Source organism: Leptonotus elevatus, chromosome 18 (genome assembly GCF_054856555.1).
Source record: "Leptonotus elevatus isolate MCC_2025b chromosome 18, RoL_Lele_1.0, whole genome shotgun sequence".
Taxonomy (NCBI): Eukaryota; Metazoa; Chordata; class Actinopteri; order Syngnathiformes; family Syngnathidae; genus Leptonotus; species Leptonotus elevatus.
This window is the reverse complement of record NC_141256.1, coordinates 7,755,071-7,771,682: the sequence shown is the minus strand read 5'-3', so window position 1 is coordinate 7,771,682 and position 16,612 is coordinate 7,755,071. Positions and strand designations below refer to the sequence as shown.

The 16,612-nt window shown below is 39.0% G+C and overlaps 1 protein-coding gene across 1 annotated transcript in view; it reads left to right on the top strand.

Moving 5' to 3' along the window:
* Positions 1-1,171: 1,171 nt before the first annotated feature.
* mthfd1l (methylenetetrahydrofolate dehydrogenase (NADP+ dependent) 1 like) overlaps positions 1,172-16,612 on the top strand; it is a 37,080-nt gene continuing 21,639 nt past the window's right edge. The window contains exons 1-19 of the mRNA XM_086061770.1: positions 1,172-1,548; positions 4,368-4,452; positions 4,533-4,583; positions 4,669-4,722; positions 5,381-5,505; positions 6,506-6,606; positions 8,129-8,265; positions 8,336-8,447; positions 8,681-8,742; positions 8,821-8,918; positions 9,024-9,197; positions 9,291-9,427; positions 10,647-10,693; positions 11,000-11,107; positions 11,241-11,315; positions 11,643-11,745; positions 12,129-12,205; positions 13,296-13,436; positions 15,497-15,565. Of these exons, the coding sequence (XP_085917896.1) occupies positions 1,304-1,548; positions 4,368-4,452; positions 4,533-4,583; positions 4,669-4,722; positions 5,381-5,505; positions 6,506-6,606; positions 8,129-8,265; positions 8,336-8,447; positions 8,681-8,742; positions 8,821-8,918; positions 9,024-9,197; positions 9,291-9,427; positions 10,647-10,693; positions 11,000-11,107; positions 11,241-11,315; positions 11,643-11,745; positions 12,129-12,205; positions 13,296-13,436; positions 15,497-15,565 (2,001 nt within the window). The 5' untranslated portion in view covers positions 1,172-1,303. The remainder of the gene's footprint in view (positions 1,549-4,367; positions 4,453-4,532; positions 4,584-4,668; positions 4,723-5,380; positions 5,506-6,505; positions 6,607-8,128; positions 8,266-8,335; positions 8,448-8,680; positions 8,743-8,820; positions 8,919-9,023; positions 9,198-9,290; positions 9,428-10,646; positions 10,694-10,999; positions 11,108-11,240; positions 11,316-11,642; positions 11,746-12,128; positions 12,206-13,295; positions 13,437-15,496; positions 15,566-16,612) is intronic.

Below are 16,612 nucleotides of genomic sequence, written 5' to 3'. Positions count from 1 at the left end.
CAATTCACCTGCCATGCATGTTTTTGGAATGTGGGAGGAAACCGGAGTACCCGGAGAAAACCCACGCAAGCACGGGGAGAACATGCAAACTCCACCCAGGAAGGCCGAAGCCCGGACTTGATCTCACAACCTTTGCACTGGGAGGCGGACATGCTAACCAGTCAGCCACCGTGCCGCCCACGCACCGAGTGTGTTCAGGTTATTTTGCTTATAATGGCTGGTTTGAAGTTGTTTAGGAATGTCGGTGGTCATCCTAATTCAAGCAGGCCAGCGGTAAAAATGACGTGACGTCCAGTCCGTTGACACATTCAATATGGTGGACGCGCTGACGGGGAGGAAATATTTGATATTTTTTGTATACAACAACTCCACATTTGCCATATCAATTTGCCATATTATTGGCCTGATCATTCACAGAAAAAAAGTTTAAATGTGTATGAAAAATGTGAAAATTTAGCTAATCTTGCTAATTTAGCTGCATCACAAGAGCTGAAGCAAACGAAGATAAAAATGGCAATGTTAAATTGGACACATAATAAAGACAATGTGAAATCTGTGTGTTTACAATTTGGAAACTTGGGAGTCACATGTACATAAGCATTCACAACCTTTGCCTTGAGGTTCAGATAGATAGATAGATAGATAGATAGATAGATAGATAGATAGATAGATAGATAGATAGATAGATAGATAGATAGATAGATAGATAGATAGATAGATAGATAGATAGATAGATAGATAGATAGATAGATAGATAGATAGATAGATAGATAGATAGATAGATAGATAGATAGATAGATAGATAGATAGATAGATAGATAGATAGATAGAAAGAGACAAACTTTTACCTGTTTATCACTAGTTAAGTGGTATCTCATGATCTATTTGGCCTTATTTGAACTGTTTCAAAGCGACATGCGAGCGTTCAACGTTTGACACGCTGCTGCGTTCAGGGGTAACTCGTAAATATGAAGTACTGTTGTTTACGCACGACATTACAAATATTTTTCTGTTAAAATGTGCCACTTCCGACAAAAAAACTAAACAAATTATATTGTAATAATGTATTGCTTTTATGTGTGACATGTCCAAGAGTCAAATGTTGTTTTGTTTCTTTTTGCGCCCAAAATAAAATCCACATTTCGTACGGTCTCTGAAGGCGCCAAGTCTCCATCAGGACCCTGTTATCTTCTCTTGCTAGTTTGGCGACTTCGTTGGCTCTCCCCTTACACCGGGCAGAAGTAACCAAGTTGTAAACCAAATTTTTGATTTTTTAAAAGAACGAAGACGCGAAAAAGCGAAGATGAAATTATACTTAATTCGTAGCACTTGTTGCAACGTCGCTCTTCGGATGCACCATGCCCGACACGGAAGCAGTGTCAGCGGGTTACCGCGGAGATGCCATCCGATCGGCGTGGCTCACAGCCGGCTTGTGGTGCGGGCGGCGAGCGCTCCGGCTAACAGCGGCACCAACGCCAAACTGGCCGACTACTACTTCGGGAAGCAGTCGCGGAAACGAGACGGCGGTGACTTCGACCGCTCTCTCAGGTAAGCAACATCTATTGTTGTATTTTTGTTTGTTTGACTTGTAGTTAAAACATCGAGTCGTATTTAATCTCCCGGCTGGCCAAAACTTCCGCTGTTTGTTGCGTTTTTGGCTAGCCCCCAAATACGCACGTTTCCCGGGTATGATTAGAGGCTTCCCTCAGCCGCTAGCTGATGTAACCTCGCTTCTTGGTTGCCTTCCACATGGTCGTTAATAACCGGACAGGAGGGTGGCAGGTTAACACATAGTCACACATTTCGTCACAGAATGGACTTCATTCATTAATTCATTCATTCATTGAAGGCATACATGTGTCGTCATGTCGCGCATATCTTGGGCAACCGAACATTTATTATTGAGTCAAGTATAAATGTTCAATAAAGTGTGCTTCAACTACAATACTTCAGCCTCGTTTCCTTTACTTAGCTGGTGATAAAAATTTGTGTTTCATCACTTTAACATAAAATAAAATGAAAAGGACATTATTTGAATGAAATTTTTGAATTTAAATGTATTATTTGAATTGTTATTGAAATTGTATTTGTTCAACCCCTAAAATATCTCACTAATGCTTCTTTAGTTTAGCCAATCATTCAATTGAGTGATTATGGTATGCCCTCACATGTGGGCAAGGAGAGCTACGTCTCCACTTTCAGCTGATTATTGAACAGGACAATCAGTCAAATGCTCAACTCCAAAATGAGAACACTTGCAAGGAGCTGTTGTCGACCTCACAGACAGAACAGAAAACAGAAAACACTGGCCAAACTGACTCCAGCTCCTGAGGCCACACCCCTTAAAGGCAAACTTCCAAAACACAAATACAAGTCCGCACAGCAGCTACACTTTATTTAAAGTTCAGAAGTTAAGGTACTTAACTCTGAATATGTGGCTATTGCGGACTAATTTGTTATTGTTAAGTTGAAAGAATCAGAACCCGGCCGATTAATTGTCTAGCCAGTTATATTGTCCGATTTTAGTAAGCCTTTGCAAATACAATAATCACCTGGTTTTTGACGATTAAAAAGTGATCTTATTTACTTTCTCATGAAACTGCAATGGGCCATTCTCCCGTCACGTGTGTGACATTCTCACAACAATTCTGTTGTTCTTCAGGGTTTCAAACTTCGGCAATAACTGAGACCTTATAAATTATATGATATTTATTGTGTCTTAGGTTAGCTCTGTCAGCATACATAAGTAGTTTTAGCTTTTTCACTTCCCTTCTCAGAAATACAAAGGCAAATGTGCTGCGTCACGTGAGTGACTTCACATATGTTTGTGAGCAATTTATAAGGTCTCAATTATTGCCTAAGTTTGAAGGCCGGAAGAACAACATAATTGATTTGAGAATGTCACACATGTGATGGAAGAATGGCCCAAATGCTGCTCAGTAAGTAAAGTATATGCATGGCTGACAGAATGTTATTCTGTGAGAATTACATCCTTCTCCAACCTCTCATGTGCCCATTAAGACGCAATGTCTGTGTTGATAAGCTTTATAGTCATGTTTTTAGCGATGCACAATAATATTGGTGACCGATAATTATCGGCAATTATCGACCAATTTGACGTCAAACAGATAATTAAAAAATCTGCTGATAATTATCGGCAATTATCAAACAATTTGACATCATACAGATAAACCAGATAATAAAGAAATCCGCCGATAATAATAGACATGCCACGTTGGTCCACCTGTTGTGTTTGTGCCTCAAACCTTCCCCTCTGCTATGGTTGTGTCGGATATTTGTGATGTCATAATGTGCGCAACCTCGTGTTCACAGAAGACGTATCATGGTGACATGGTAGTCGCCAGTGTGGTCTTTCTTTACTGTGTCTCCCCAAAATGTTACCACCTGAGTTTTTTGTTACATTTTTTAAACATAGCAAACTCAAAATGAGTTACTAGTTGTCTTTGAAGCAGAGATATCAATAAAATTCAGCTTCATGGTGCTTAATAGGGGTGGGAATCTTTGATTGTCTCACGATTCGATTCCGATTTTTGGGTCTGCGATTCGATTCGGAATCGATTTTGGATTAAGAAAGATTTTTGATTCAAAATGATTTGATTGACAGTGATTTTTGCTTCAATCTATAGATGTGCAACGCATTGTAATGCTCTACTCCAGTCTGACTCGCTAATGCTAATTAATGCGCTACTCGCGGCACTTTTATCACTCAAAAGAACGGCTCTACGTTGAAAACAAACAAACTTTTATTGGAATAACTTGATCGTGACTTTTTCTTTCTACTCTCTAATGTGGCTGCAACTTAACAGTGTATTAGACTTTGTGGAACCACACTGCCCCTCAGTGGCCAAACCGGGTACAACATGAACTGCGCTCCAAATAAAGGCATACACAGACAAAGGCAAGACAGTATAAAATAATTTAAATACAATTCATTTTGGGACATTTAAAATAGATACTGAATCGTACTAAATGAGAATCGCAATTCTTATGAGAATCGATTTTTTTGGGCACACCCCTAGTGCTTAACACAATTATTGAAAGACTATAGAGTATATTTGTATTCAAGTAAATTTTGCAAATAATTATCGGCTTACTTATCGGTTATCGACATCTGCACTTTTTAAATTTCGGGTTTATCGGTATCGGTTGAAAATAGCGTTATCGTGCATCCCTAGTTTTTTTTGCATGTTTTTGTACTTAAAATTCTTCTCTTGTTATAACATTTAACAAATACTATGGAACAAATTATTCTATATCGGTTGGGCCTTAGACGGAATTGCGAAGTGTACTTCGAGTGTCCCAAAAAGCACGATACAAATCTGTTTATGTCCTGTTTTCTGCCGCAGGGATGTAGTTCAAAGCACAAAAGAGGCAATAGTGGCCCTGCAAAGAAGAAATCCTGCTGTCCAGCCGCTGCTTGCCATCATACAGGTAGTCTATGGCTTTTATACTAAAGCTCACTTAAAATGTCATATGCTTTTTTTAGTCTTCAGATTAACTTTATTTCAAAGGTGGGTGAAGATGACAGCCTGTTGGAGATCAATAAGAAAATAGCAGGAAAGGTAATTCCTATACTCCCTTTCATTCTTCCTCGCCGTTGTATACCAAGTTTCCCGCTGATCTCTTTTCAATCACATTCTCCCGCAGGTCGGTTTAAACGTCACGCAAATCTGTCTAGCCAAGGATCGCAGCGAGGACGAAGTAAGTGAAGCAAAACTCTTCAGGCCCTTCATTTTTTAGCGAGCCCGTGCATGCCTTTAGCATTCTGTCGGCTGTTTGTTTGCATGGCATGTGATCAGCAACATCTGAATTGCAAAATCCAATTAGGTGATTGCTCAACTGTGACTCATTAACATCTCACATGAGAAGAAATTGACTTCACGTTGGATCTTGGCCTTTATCCGTTTAAGTGTTAGTGTGCAGCTGTATCAGTAGTGCAAGTGGAGGATTATTATTGATATGTTCACAATGTTTCCCCATTTGTCTGTATTTGTCAGTCAAATTTTCAGCATAGACGTATAAACTACTGCGTGTATACTGAGTTTCATAACTTACACGGTGGCAGCACACAGCAACTGGTTCACTTTGTGGTATCAAAATTCCCCACACCCGTGTCAGTAAAGTATACATTTAGGTGGAAAAACACTTTTGTGTCTTCTGGTGTGCGCAAAGATAAAACTAACATTATATTACAATCTATCTGCATGACCTTGTTGCTTTACTTCTCTTTGACAGTGCTTCTCTTTTTACATAATCCAATCGCTCATTTCCTTATGTTATTTGTTGTGTGTTCCATTTGTGAACGTTTTCGGCTGCTAGCCCAAGTTGCATCACGCGTTTGCTCTGTCCACATGAATAGGTTGTCGAGGAGGTGTTAAAGCTGAACGAGGACCCCAAGGTGCACGGCATCTACCTCCACCTCCCCCCTGCTTCCCTCACCAGCCGAGTGCTTGACACTCTCAAACCTGAGAAGGATATAGATGGGTAAAAAACTTCAGAGAGGCACAGCTCACATATACAGAGGTTTAATTATTGAATGCGTATGTCATTAAAATGGACTGCTTTAAAATACAGGAATGGGGGTGGGCCTTGCTGCGAATCATTACCGTAATCAAGCAATTGACGCCCCTCCTAAATGTTTGAAATAATTGCCTATATTATATTATATTATATTATTGCCTATATTATAATTTAAACTATGGCTCGATCGATTTTTTTTTTAATGATTTTTTTTTTAATTATTTTTTTTTAGGTGGATTCCAATATTTGGCAGAATACAATTCTTGTAACGGATTTATCTGGCAATTAATAAAAAAAAAACAGTCAATTAAGTAACTTTTTTTTGTTCCTGCCTCTGACTGAAACTCGACTCCCAGTTGAGATGTGACACTTCCACACAGTTTCTTGGCACCAAGATGCCACAAGTTGGCGCCAAAGCACTAGCTAGCTAACAGAAAAGTAGGACCACTGTTCTGTTTGACAAGACTTTGGTGCCATTATTATGGCATTTTTAGTAAGATCATAAAAGCAGCAAGTAGGAGGATAAGTTATATAAACAAAGAGTGAATTCGCAAGTAGAAAATTGTGACTAGGCAGGGGAACGCTGTAGCGCATTCCCGCTTATGTTATAGATACAGTAGTATGTTTCTCAAAAACGCTACCGGTACATGTGCCAGATTGTGTCCAAATAAGAGAAGGTTGGAGAATGTGGAGTCAAAGTTGGTCCTCTGGGCAGGCAGTTGAAATTAGCCTGAAAGTTGAACGGCTTCACTAAAGGCCAAAGTGACCCCATTTGTGCACGTCTTTTATCCAAGACGGGGTACACAGATAAATGTTCAACAGTTGTTTGTGTGTATCCTGTGTAATAATTTCAACGGCATACACTGTACAGCATAGTCCTCAACTGAATTGTAGACAAATCTAATTATAACTTTTCTGCTTGTTACTAAGACTAATTCAGTACTTGTGCTTTTCCCCATCTTAGGATAACATATTTGAACATGGGTACCTTGGTGCAAGGGGACCTGAGCAAAGGCTTTGTGCCGCCTGTTGCCAGCGCTGTAATGGATCTGTTGCAAAAACACGGTGAGTTAATCACGCACGATACCTTGTGACATGTTTTTAAACTAATTCTTAACACGCACTTTTACAGACTTAAAAGTGTCTTCTTTATTTAAATTTTTTTAATCTATTACCATTAATATAGTTAACTATAAGGCAAGGTTATGTTTTTTTTATTTATTTTTTATTAAATATGTGATTCTTTGTTTTATGTTTAGTTTGACAGTAAACTGTGAGTGGGATTAAACAGCGTGAAGCATCGTCTTCTTTCTTCTTTTTTTTTTTATATATATATAATTTCTTCACTAGGCTATACTGCTGCTTATTGTGAAATGGTTCAAATCCACTGCCACAATACATCTCTTGCATCTCATTTTTCGCCTGCAAGTAGTGTTAATTTCATCAATGAAAACTAAACAAAAATTATTTCGTCAACACACATTTTTACCGGACTAAAACTAAACTAGACTAGAATAAAACCCTCATTAATAAACAATAATGGGGACTGAATTAGTACAAATTTTCGTCGACTTATGAAGACGAGACGAAAATATTTTGAACTGAATAAAAACAGGACTAAAATCTATTGACTTCTTAGTTCATCAACAAAAACGACCCTAAAATTATATGATTTTGTAAAATCTTGGCTCTGCTAATCTGTCATGTGACACACCCCTTTTCAAATCTGCAGCTAGTGAGTGCAACATGCACAAACACATGGGACAGACAGGAGGTGGATTCATGGTGAAAGGTAAAAAAAAAGAACAAGAAGTAAATTATAGTTATAACGTAACATCGATCCAATGACTATAACGTTCCAACAATAATGTTAATCTGACCGCTAACTAAAATGCTGGCTAATTTATTAGCACATAGCATGGGGCCATTGTAGCCACTTGTTAATATACTGTAATTGTGTGTAAAGTTGTTTTTCATCAAAAAGATGAGAAGACATTTTATGTGAAATAGTTTTAGATCCGAAATGTTCAATATTATCTGCTGACGGGTAAAATGATTGTCCTGACTAAAATGTTGACAATTTTTGTTGACTCAAAATAGACGAATAAAATAGTCGACTAAAAATGTGCTAAATAAAAACGGTAAAACGATACGATACAAAACAATAAAAACAAACAAGCGTGATTGAAACTGGACTAAAACTGAGACTAAATTTAAAAATGACTGATAAAATTAACACTACTTGCAAGTAAAAAAAAAAATTGGACGAACGATGGCTTATATATATTTTTTAGGCCGATTCAGAATATTTGGCGGAATAAAATCCAGATAACCTATTAATTTACAAAAACATGACTAATATAAATACTTTTTATTAAAATGTGTTTAATTTAACTTATCTTTTTCTTTTTGGGGGTGGCTTGCAACTGATCTTTGACTGATATTTTAATGTGTTAATTTGTGTGTGTGTGTGGGTTGGGGGCGGAAAAGGCCAAAAATCAGCGGATTAAATTTTTTTTTTAAGTGGGGAATGAGTAAATATTAATGAAGGCTGCACATATTGTTAAATGAAAATATTTTGCGATAGATTCTCCCGTAGAAGGAAGAACAGTGCTAATGATCGGCGCTGAAGGACCTCTTGGAGTGGCCCTGCAGTGCCTGCTGGAGAGAAGTGGAATGGCAGCTTTTAAAAGCCATTCCAATTTCAAGAACTTACAGAGACAGGTCCCTTTTAATTTCTTGTGGCTTGTCTTGACTGTTGTTGTTTTATTACTCATGTTAATCATTTTCCCAGGTGATGGAGGCTGATGCTGTGGTCCTACTTGGCCCAGAGGATCTTGACATTCCATCTACCTGGATTAGGCCAGGGGCTGCGGTCATCCGCTGGGAGCCCACCATAAACACAGGTACTGTAAAACAGTGGGCCTCAACCACTGGACTACAAGTACAATCAACCCAATGCATAATGTATCCAAAACAAACCAGTCTGTGTGGCATGAGTGATGAGTCTCCCACAGAAAGTTATTTTTGTTGTGAGTGATAGTCCCCTGATGAAAAATATGTTTACTTGTAACCACCTAGTTCTTTAACAAAAAAGTTATATGAGACCGAAACAAAAGTGCGCTTTCTCCATTTTTAGTCAGCAAAGGGATGTCTTCAAAATCCGGGCTGGCGTATCTCACGGCAGCGTACAGAATACAGGTATGCCTTTTTTGGTCACCCAGAGTTCTCTTACCTTTTTGTTGTGTTCTTACTGTTGTTTTATTTTTTTTGTACAAGAATGTGGTGCACAGCAGCAGTCGCAGGCTCCAAGAGCAGCAGTATCGAACCTGGCGACTGCGCAGTCTCAAACTACAGCCCTTGACGCCCGTACCAAGGTACATGAAGCTCCCATTACTGAGGAATGTGCCCAATTCAGCACAACCCCTGAATAAAATTATTCGAATGGTAAGGTTCTTTATGTGAACTTTTTTGTTTGCCAGTGACATTGAGATTTCCAGAGCTCAGACTCCCAAGGCAGTGGAGCAGCTGGCAGAGGAGATTGGTCTGTTGCCAGAAGAGCTCGAAGCTTACGGCAGGAACAAAGCAAAAGTCCGCCTCTCCCTGTTGGAGCGCCTACAAGCACAACCTGACGGCAAATACGTCCTGGTGGCAGGGTGAGTTCATCTCATCATGCTTTGATTTGTGTTACCATCACTCATTGAGACATGTGAAGCTAAACTGTCTTTTTTTGTGTGCGTTTCCGTTAGTATCACTCCGACTCCACTTGGTGAAGGGAAGAGCACTGTGACCATCGGCTTAGTCCAGGCACTGTCTGCTCACCTGAAGCTCAACTCTTTCGCCTGTCTAAGACAACCCTCTCAGGGACCCACTTTTGGGGTTAAAGGTAAGCAGTACATGGCTTAAGCCAAAGGTGTCAAAGCCGAGTTGACTTTAATTAGAGTAGTCCAAGTTCAGTTCATCCCTAAAATTGGCTAAAATGGCAGCTTCAAAACCAAAATGGCAGACTTCCTGCGTCTTTTCAGGCCTGACTTTATTAGGGATGTTCGATACCACTTTTTTTCAGGCTGATACCAGTACGAGTACGCAATTTTTGAGTAGTCACTGATACCGATACCACAAGTACCTTTGATTCATACCCCCCCCCCCCCCCCCAAAAAAAAACAAAAAACAATGACAGATAATTTTAAAGAAAGACCTACTTTATATATCACAATGTAGCATTTTTCCTTAAAATTGCATAGAAATAATAGCGATTTCCTGTTCTCTTTTTTTTTTCATTTGTTCATAGAATACATATTTTGCAAAGAACCTGCAATAAATTTAATTTAGATAAATAAATACATTCTTTAAGGGCATCCGTCAGACATGTGTGCCTTTATGTTCCCGATCCTGAAACAGCCAAAAGATAATGGCCGATATCACTTTACTCGCCCATCATTCGGCTTTATTATATGTCTGCTCATCATAAAAAGCATGCTTACTAAATGCCTACAAAATTTCATGTCTTAAAGTGAAACTGTCTTCGGGGTTTGAATTTTGAAGACATTTTTGGGGGCCACACATTATTATTTATACTGTAATAGACTGTAATAGAGCAATTTCAAGATGGCCAAACTCACTGATTGGGCTCTAATTATTATTATTATTTTTAAATCAAACTTGAACATTTTTGGCTTTTCACAAAGGCAGATTAAAAAAAAAATACAGCTCTTTTACTGAATCTTATTTTACTGTGACTTGTGTACATAATGTTATGGCACTTTATATGGTTTAATTTAAAAACTTTTTTTTTTAACAGTAAACCAATTACATTATTGTCGGCAAAGGGCCTTATTTTGTGTAAAATCAGAAAACAAAATGTTAATGTTTTAGTTAGAACAAAAATTTTGCATCCACATGACTACACAGTTGTGCTTTTGCCAGTTGAGAGCGTATCAAATTTTTGTGTCTATTGTCAGCGTGAAGCTAGCATTTCATACCCTAATTCTCGTGCGTCATGTGGGCAGAAGTTCATTCGGAGTCCAGTGCTCAGCACTCCGTCTTTGTGTGTCCCTGTCCTGTTGTCTGCCTCTGACTGTGCTATTCCTTTTTTTTGTGTCTAGGGGGAGCTGCAGGAGGGGGATATGCTCAGGTCATCCCAATGGAGGAGGTAGGAAAGTAGGATTAGTGTTTGCTTAGAAAAAGAAAAAATAATCTTCAAAGTGACATCGTCTAGAAGGTTTACAGGGTTAGGTAAGACGGAAGGGAAGGGAAGCTTTAAGCATCCACATGAGACAAGCAAGCTTCTATCTTACACAAAATCTAATAAGAGAAACCCTACGAAAGAAAGAGAACGGACTTTTGGGGATACAGTAATATACTTTCATGAAACAAATATAAGAATTTAAGTAGGTTGTTGCTTTTGATCGTATCGAGGCCTGCTGGCAAGGCCACTGTCTAAATCCCTGTGTTTTAGTTCAACCTCCATCTCACGGGTGACATTCACGCCATCACTGCTGCCAACAACCTGGTGGCAGCGGCCATTGATGCCAGGATGCTTCACGAGGCGACCCAATCGGACAAGGTATAATGATAATTTCACAACATAATCTTGCATTCAAAACTTAAAGAGGTCAAGTTAAGTTAACGCGAAAGCTCAATATCTTTAACTTTTTGCGAGTAGTCTCAAGTTAATTGTCTTGTTTGTCTGATCCAAGGCTCTGTACAGTAGACTGGTCCCTTCTGTCAATGGAGTGAGAAGATTTTCACCCATCCAGGTTGCAAGGCTGCGCGTAAGTGGGATCATCTGTTTTGTTCCCACTAGGGGTCCTCAGTTATCCTGTCTTTAATTGTCCAGCTGTTCCCGTCCTTCCAACAAGAGCACAAAAGTTCATATGAGCCCAGAGTTTTATGTTGAAGAATGTCTTAACTTTATTGTGATACCATCGGTATTCTAATTCATGGAAAGTTACTCAATAAGGACTATAAATATGAATTATTTTTAAGAGATAAACAGAGATAGAGATGGGAGTACTTGTGAAACATTTATCAGGTGATGGTCATTTAATGACACCACCCACAGTTGGAATGGTACTATTTCTTTCATTTAAACATTGCAGCGACTTGGCATCAACAAAAGCGACCCTGCCTCTCTCACGCCCCAGGAAGTCAGTTCTTTTGTACGTCTTGACCTCGATCCTTCCAAGATCACCTGGCAGAGAGGTAAAAAAAAAAAACTAACAATTTTCATACCTAAATTAAACCGTGTTCTATAACTACTAATACACTGTAACAACATTTAGATTTTGTACTTCAAAGAAGCAAAACACACTTCATAAATAATGAAGGAGCTCACCATTCACGTAAGACAAGCTAATGATTACAGGAATTGCTACTTCACAGGGAGCTGTGTAGGTTTTATGTTGACAGTGAGAGATGTGCTGTTAAGTCCAGCGGTTCCAGAGTTCATCCTTTTAAAAGGGACACAAACCTCGCAGACTAGAAGCAGTCTCCCCATTGTCTGATGTTCTGTGGTTGCGTATGTGTATTAAAAAAAAAAAAAATTATTTGTTGTTTTGTTTCTCCTCTTTTTTGTTTTTTTTCAGTGGTTGATACAAACGACCGCTTTTTGAGGAAGATCACCGTCGGGCAGGCCAGCACAGAAAAAGGACAAATCAGAGAGGTTTGTCTTTTTACTACATGGTCAGTGAACGTTGATACAGCCATTTTGCGGATCTCCCAAAAAGATGATCACCAATATGTTGACTTGGTCCCAGAAAGTTTTTTTTGTTGTTGTTGTCAATTCCTTTAATTGGCAGAATAATATTCCAATAACCGATTAATTGGCCAATTAATCAGAAAATAATGAATAAAATAACTTATTTTATGGTCCACAATAAATATTCATTACAGGCAGGACATTTGATTGTTTTACAATACTTTGTCCTTTAGTATTTGCTTAACAGAGAGAAAAATCGGCAAAGATTGGCCATTTTTTGTTGGTAGGGGATTTAATGGGTCGGGCTCTTAGGTTGCCAAATGACTGCCAAAGTACCCACTCTCTTCACTGTGAAAAAGCCCAGATGTATTTCACTCATATTTCTGCAGTGAGGACAGCTAATGAAATCTTGCACGTAAACATTTCTCCTCCAATAGGAAGCCAGCGAGCCTAAGCGAAAGCAAATATTTGAAGAAGGTGAAAAATGATACATGGACACACACACACCTAGCGTAGCCTCCAAACTGGTTCAGCATATGCTTACATTTATCGCTGTCAGTTGGCTCATCCTCCACTAGATACACTATAGCCCCTGAGGGTATTCCAACGGGGACAGGGAATAGAAACTTTGTCAGTTGATGGATTGATGTGGTTAAAGTTGTGTTATACATTTTGAACTTGGGTTTTCTGCACTTCTCCCAGTGGCTCATCCCCACTTGCACATTCTTCTTTGCCTTGTATTTCTGTTGATTTCAATCAGTCAAGAAAAGCGACACAAAGTGCGTTGGTATGTTCAAAGCCATCAACACCAAGGACTGCTTGTTTTATTCCCACAGCTATGTCGCTACAACATGCATTCATCAAAGTCAGTATAGGGTAACACATAATTTATTTAAACTCTGTCTCGCTGAGATGTGTGTTCTTTAATAACATCTTATCTGCAAACTTTTACACCAAAGCCGCCATGAAAGCGCATCATTCAACTTCTAGGCATCCATCCCCTCGTTGCCTTTTTTGTGGTTTACATTGTCCACATTGTTCTCACACACTCCAGACAGGCTTCGACATTGCGGTGGCCAGCGAGATCATGGCCATCTTGGCTCTGGCAGACAGCCTGGAGGACATGAAACAAAGACTGGCGCACATGGTGGTGGGGACCAGCCGCTCTGGACAGCCTGTCACCGCAGAGGACCTGGTGGGTGTTTGATCTTGCATCCGCGCAGTGTGAGAACAGAACTATCCCCCCTCCCTCACACACTCCAATCATGACTGTGTCTCTGCATTCCTCAAGCAAAATGTGAATTTCATTCATGTGTGTTTATAATTTTGACTAGAAGTCTTTATTTGTGACAGTCTGCCTCACAATGAATGCAGATGTCCCTGATTTGCAGTTCAACTTTCCCAAACAACATAGTAAAGCCGCTCCTGTACCTTAAAAAAAAGATAGAAAGACAAACAGAAAGAAAGAAAACATCTCATTTAAGCACCTCTCAGCAGGTCCAGCCGACAAGGTCAACTGGCTCTGGTTTCCCAGGGAGGACTATGGCATGTGTTGCTCCAGGGGCAGAGGAGGCGCCCCTATAAAATTACATTAGTCTTTTACCACCTCAGCCTTAAGGACCTGTGGAAATACGGTGTATGACATAATTACCTAGTAACACATCTTAATCCGTCTAAGGTTGTACTGACTTTGTGGAAACAGTCTGAGGAAGACCCTTTTTCTAGAACTGGCCTTCAAAGACCGTCCACTCAAGACAAATAAATAGCTATTTTCTTAACTAATTCCTAATTCAATTTTTAGGTGATTTTTATTTTTGCACCTTTAACTATTATTAGTGTTTTAGTAGACGTTCACCTGGGCTGTGCATAACCCAGAATTCAATTAAATCAATGAATTTGAATTTGAATTTACTCCGCCCCACAGGATGGTCAATTTAATTTGAGTTTGAATACAATTCGGAGAAACTTATTCACATCACATATCAATGAGAATGAGTATTTCAATAGTGTGCTTCAAAAAAAAAAAATCAAAAATGTTAGCGCAGCCATTTTAAAGACTTAGATAAAACAAGGTATTCTGGGAAAGAAAGTGCTGTTCTACCATCATATCAAACAATTTCTAAGTTTTTACAATTTTAATGATCTGTTTCATCTCATTAGGTTTTTAATAGTAATGAAAAACAATTACTACACTTTACTATTATTATAAGTTTTGTGTTGCATAAAGTCCTTACAATCTTTTACTGTAAAGTTTCATTGTTAAATACATTTGAATTTTGCATTATGATTCATGAATTTGAACTTCATGGAATTGCAATTCTGCTTCCTCTTTGTCACTTCAATTATAATTTAAATTCAAGAATTTAATTGGAATTCAGTGGTCATTCTCAATTCAATTCTGAATTTCGTACATCCCTGGTATTCACTCCACAATCCACCCATGTTCACTAAGCTACCCGACTTTTTCTGTTCCTATGGATTTTTCTCAGATAGGCTTTAAAGCAAAAATAAAATGACTAGTTTTCCCTTTTTTTTCTTGTGTATAGCGACAACATTGTTTTTTATTATTATTATTATTATTTTTTAATTTTATGCAAACAACGCCTTCTCCCATCCCATGAAATTGGTTGTATTCGGTAAACCTACCCTACTGACACAAAGTTAGAGATATTGGGATTTTAGGTGAAAACTCAGGATGAACCTGAAGCACACTATATAATTTCCTTTGCTCCAAACTTTTGACCACACCTGTCTAATTGTTCAACGTTTCAGATGTGCTGTTTTCTAAAGAAGAGTTCAACGGAGAAACTCGCAACCTCTGTTAATGTAATAACCTCCAATAAATGTTCTGATTCAATTAGCATTGGTATTTAAACAGCCCTCTAAATCATGTTCATATTTTGACTACATGAGACCAATAGAACGCTCTGTGAGGAAAGTGGCCACGGAGCTTAGAGTGTCACAGTGCATTATTGACAGGTTTCGCTCGAGAGACAGAAGAGTCACAGAAAGGCACTGAAGTGGACGTCTTTGGAAATGTATTGGTCAATTCGTGGATCAAACTCCTAATGTAAATTTTGCCATTCAGCTCCTTGTTAGGGAACAGCAATGCAAAGTACTGAAACCACAGTTGGTTATGTGCATTCAAAAGTTTAGAGAAGGTCTGATTAAGTTCACTAACCCATTGAACTACAAATATTTGTACACAAATATGCCATATCAAACCACCCACCTCGTGTTTCTATCTCCCACCAGGGTGTGAGTGGAGCGCTGGCCGTGCTTATGAAGGACGCCATCAAGCCCACGCTGATGCAAACCCTGGAGGTGAGACCGCCGTGCGTCACCACTTGTCTTAAGCGGGCCGTGCCCTCCTCAGCTGAGCTTCCTCTGATGAATATCTCAGCAGGATAAACAGGGCAGTGGTACTCTGTTGTCAAGACAAATGACAAGTGTTCCACGGAGAGCTCTTAATAGATGATATATTGACTCTTTCCTCCCCTGGCTCTCAATCTAAAGAGCAGTTAAGCAGCATGCAGAAGACCGCTACAAGTTGAGCCATCTTGCTCACGTTACAACAGATGTCTTAAAGACACAATTTCATTTTAGTGGGTCGTTAAAACCACATCTTCTTGTAATGTCTGCTTTTTATTTTATGGACTGTTTGACTGTAAGATGAATGGCCAGAAAATTCTTACATGATCCTGTAAAATTGCCGCATCCAAAGTCACAAAAGAAGACCCGGAATTTATCTGCCTTTACCTAAAACTTGCCCCGGCACGGCATCCTGCAATCGAACAATTGGATGCATGACAACGTCCATCATGGCAGCATCTGGTGTGACTTTTAAAACGTGTGAAAAGTCTCACTTATTTCTGACATTCCCTGACAGACATGTGCCCTCCAGCCTCTAGTGTCTTTGATGCTACTTCTGAATGTGGAAAGTTGTTGACATGACTTGGAGGGCTGAACAATTAATCCAATTCAAATTGACATAATGAAGTACAATGCAATTTTGGGGTAAAAAAAACAAACAAACTCTACTTCGTTTTGGTCTTTTTACGCCACACTTGTTTGGTATAATTTGGTGAAGTTGTCATAGTGAACGCTTAAGACTGCAAGTCAAAGTGCTAAGTTGATAACTAGTTGAGGTAGATAGACTCTTTCATATACATTTTTGGTTTGTCTTTATAACGGTGGAAAAAAAAATATTGTATTAAATCGCATTCGCTATATGGGTGGGGCGGAGGGGATCGCAATTACATTATTTTTCTAAATCGTTTGGCCCTATTGACTTGCAAGGACATTACAGTACCATAATTGGTAAAATAAATAAATACATTTTGGCTCATTAAGCAAAAAAAAACCCGGCCA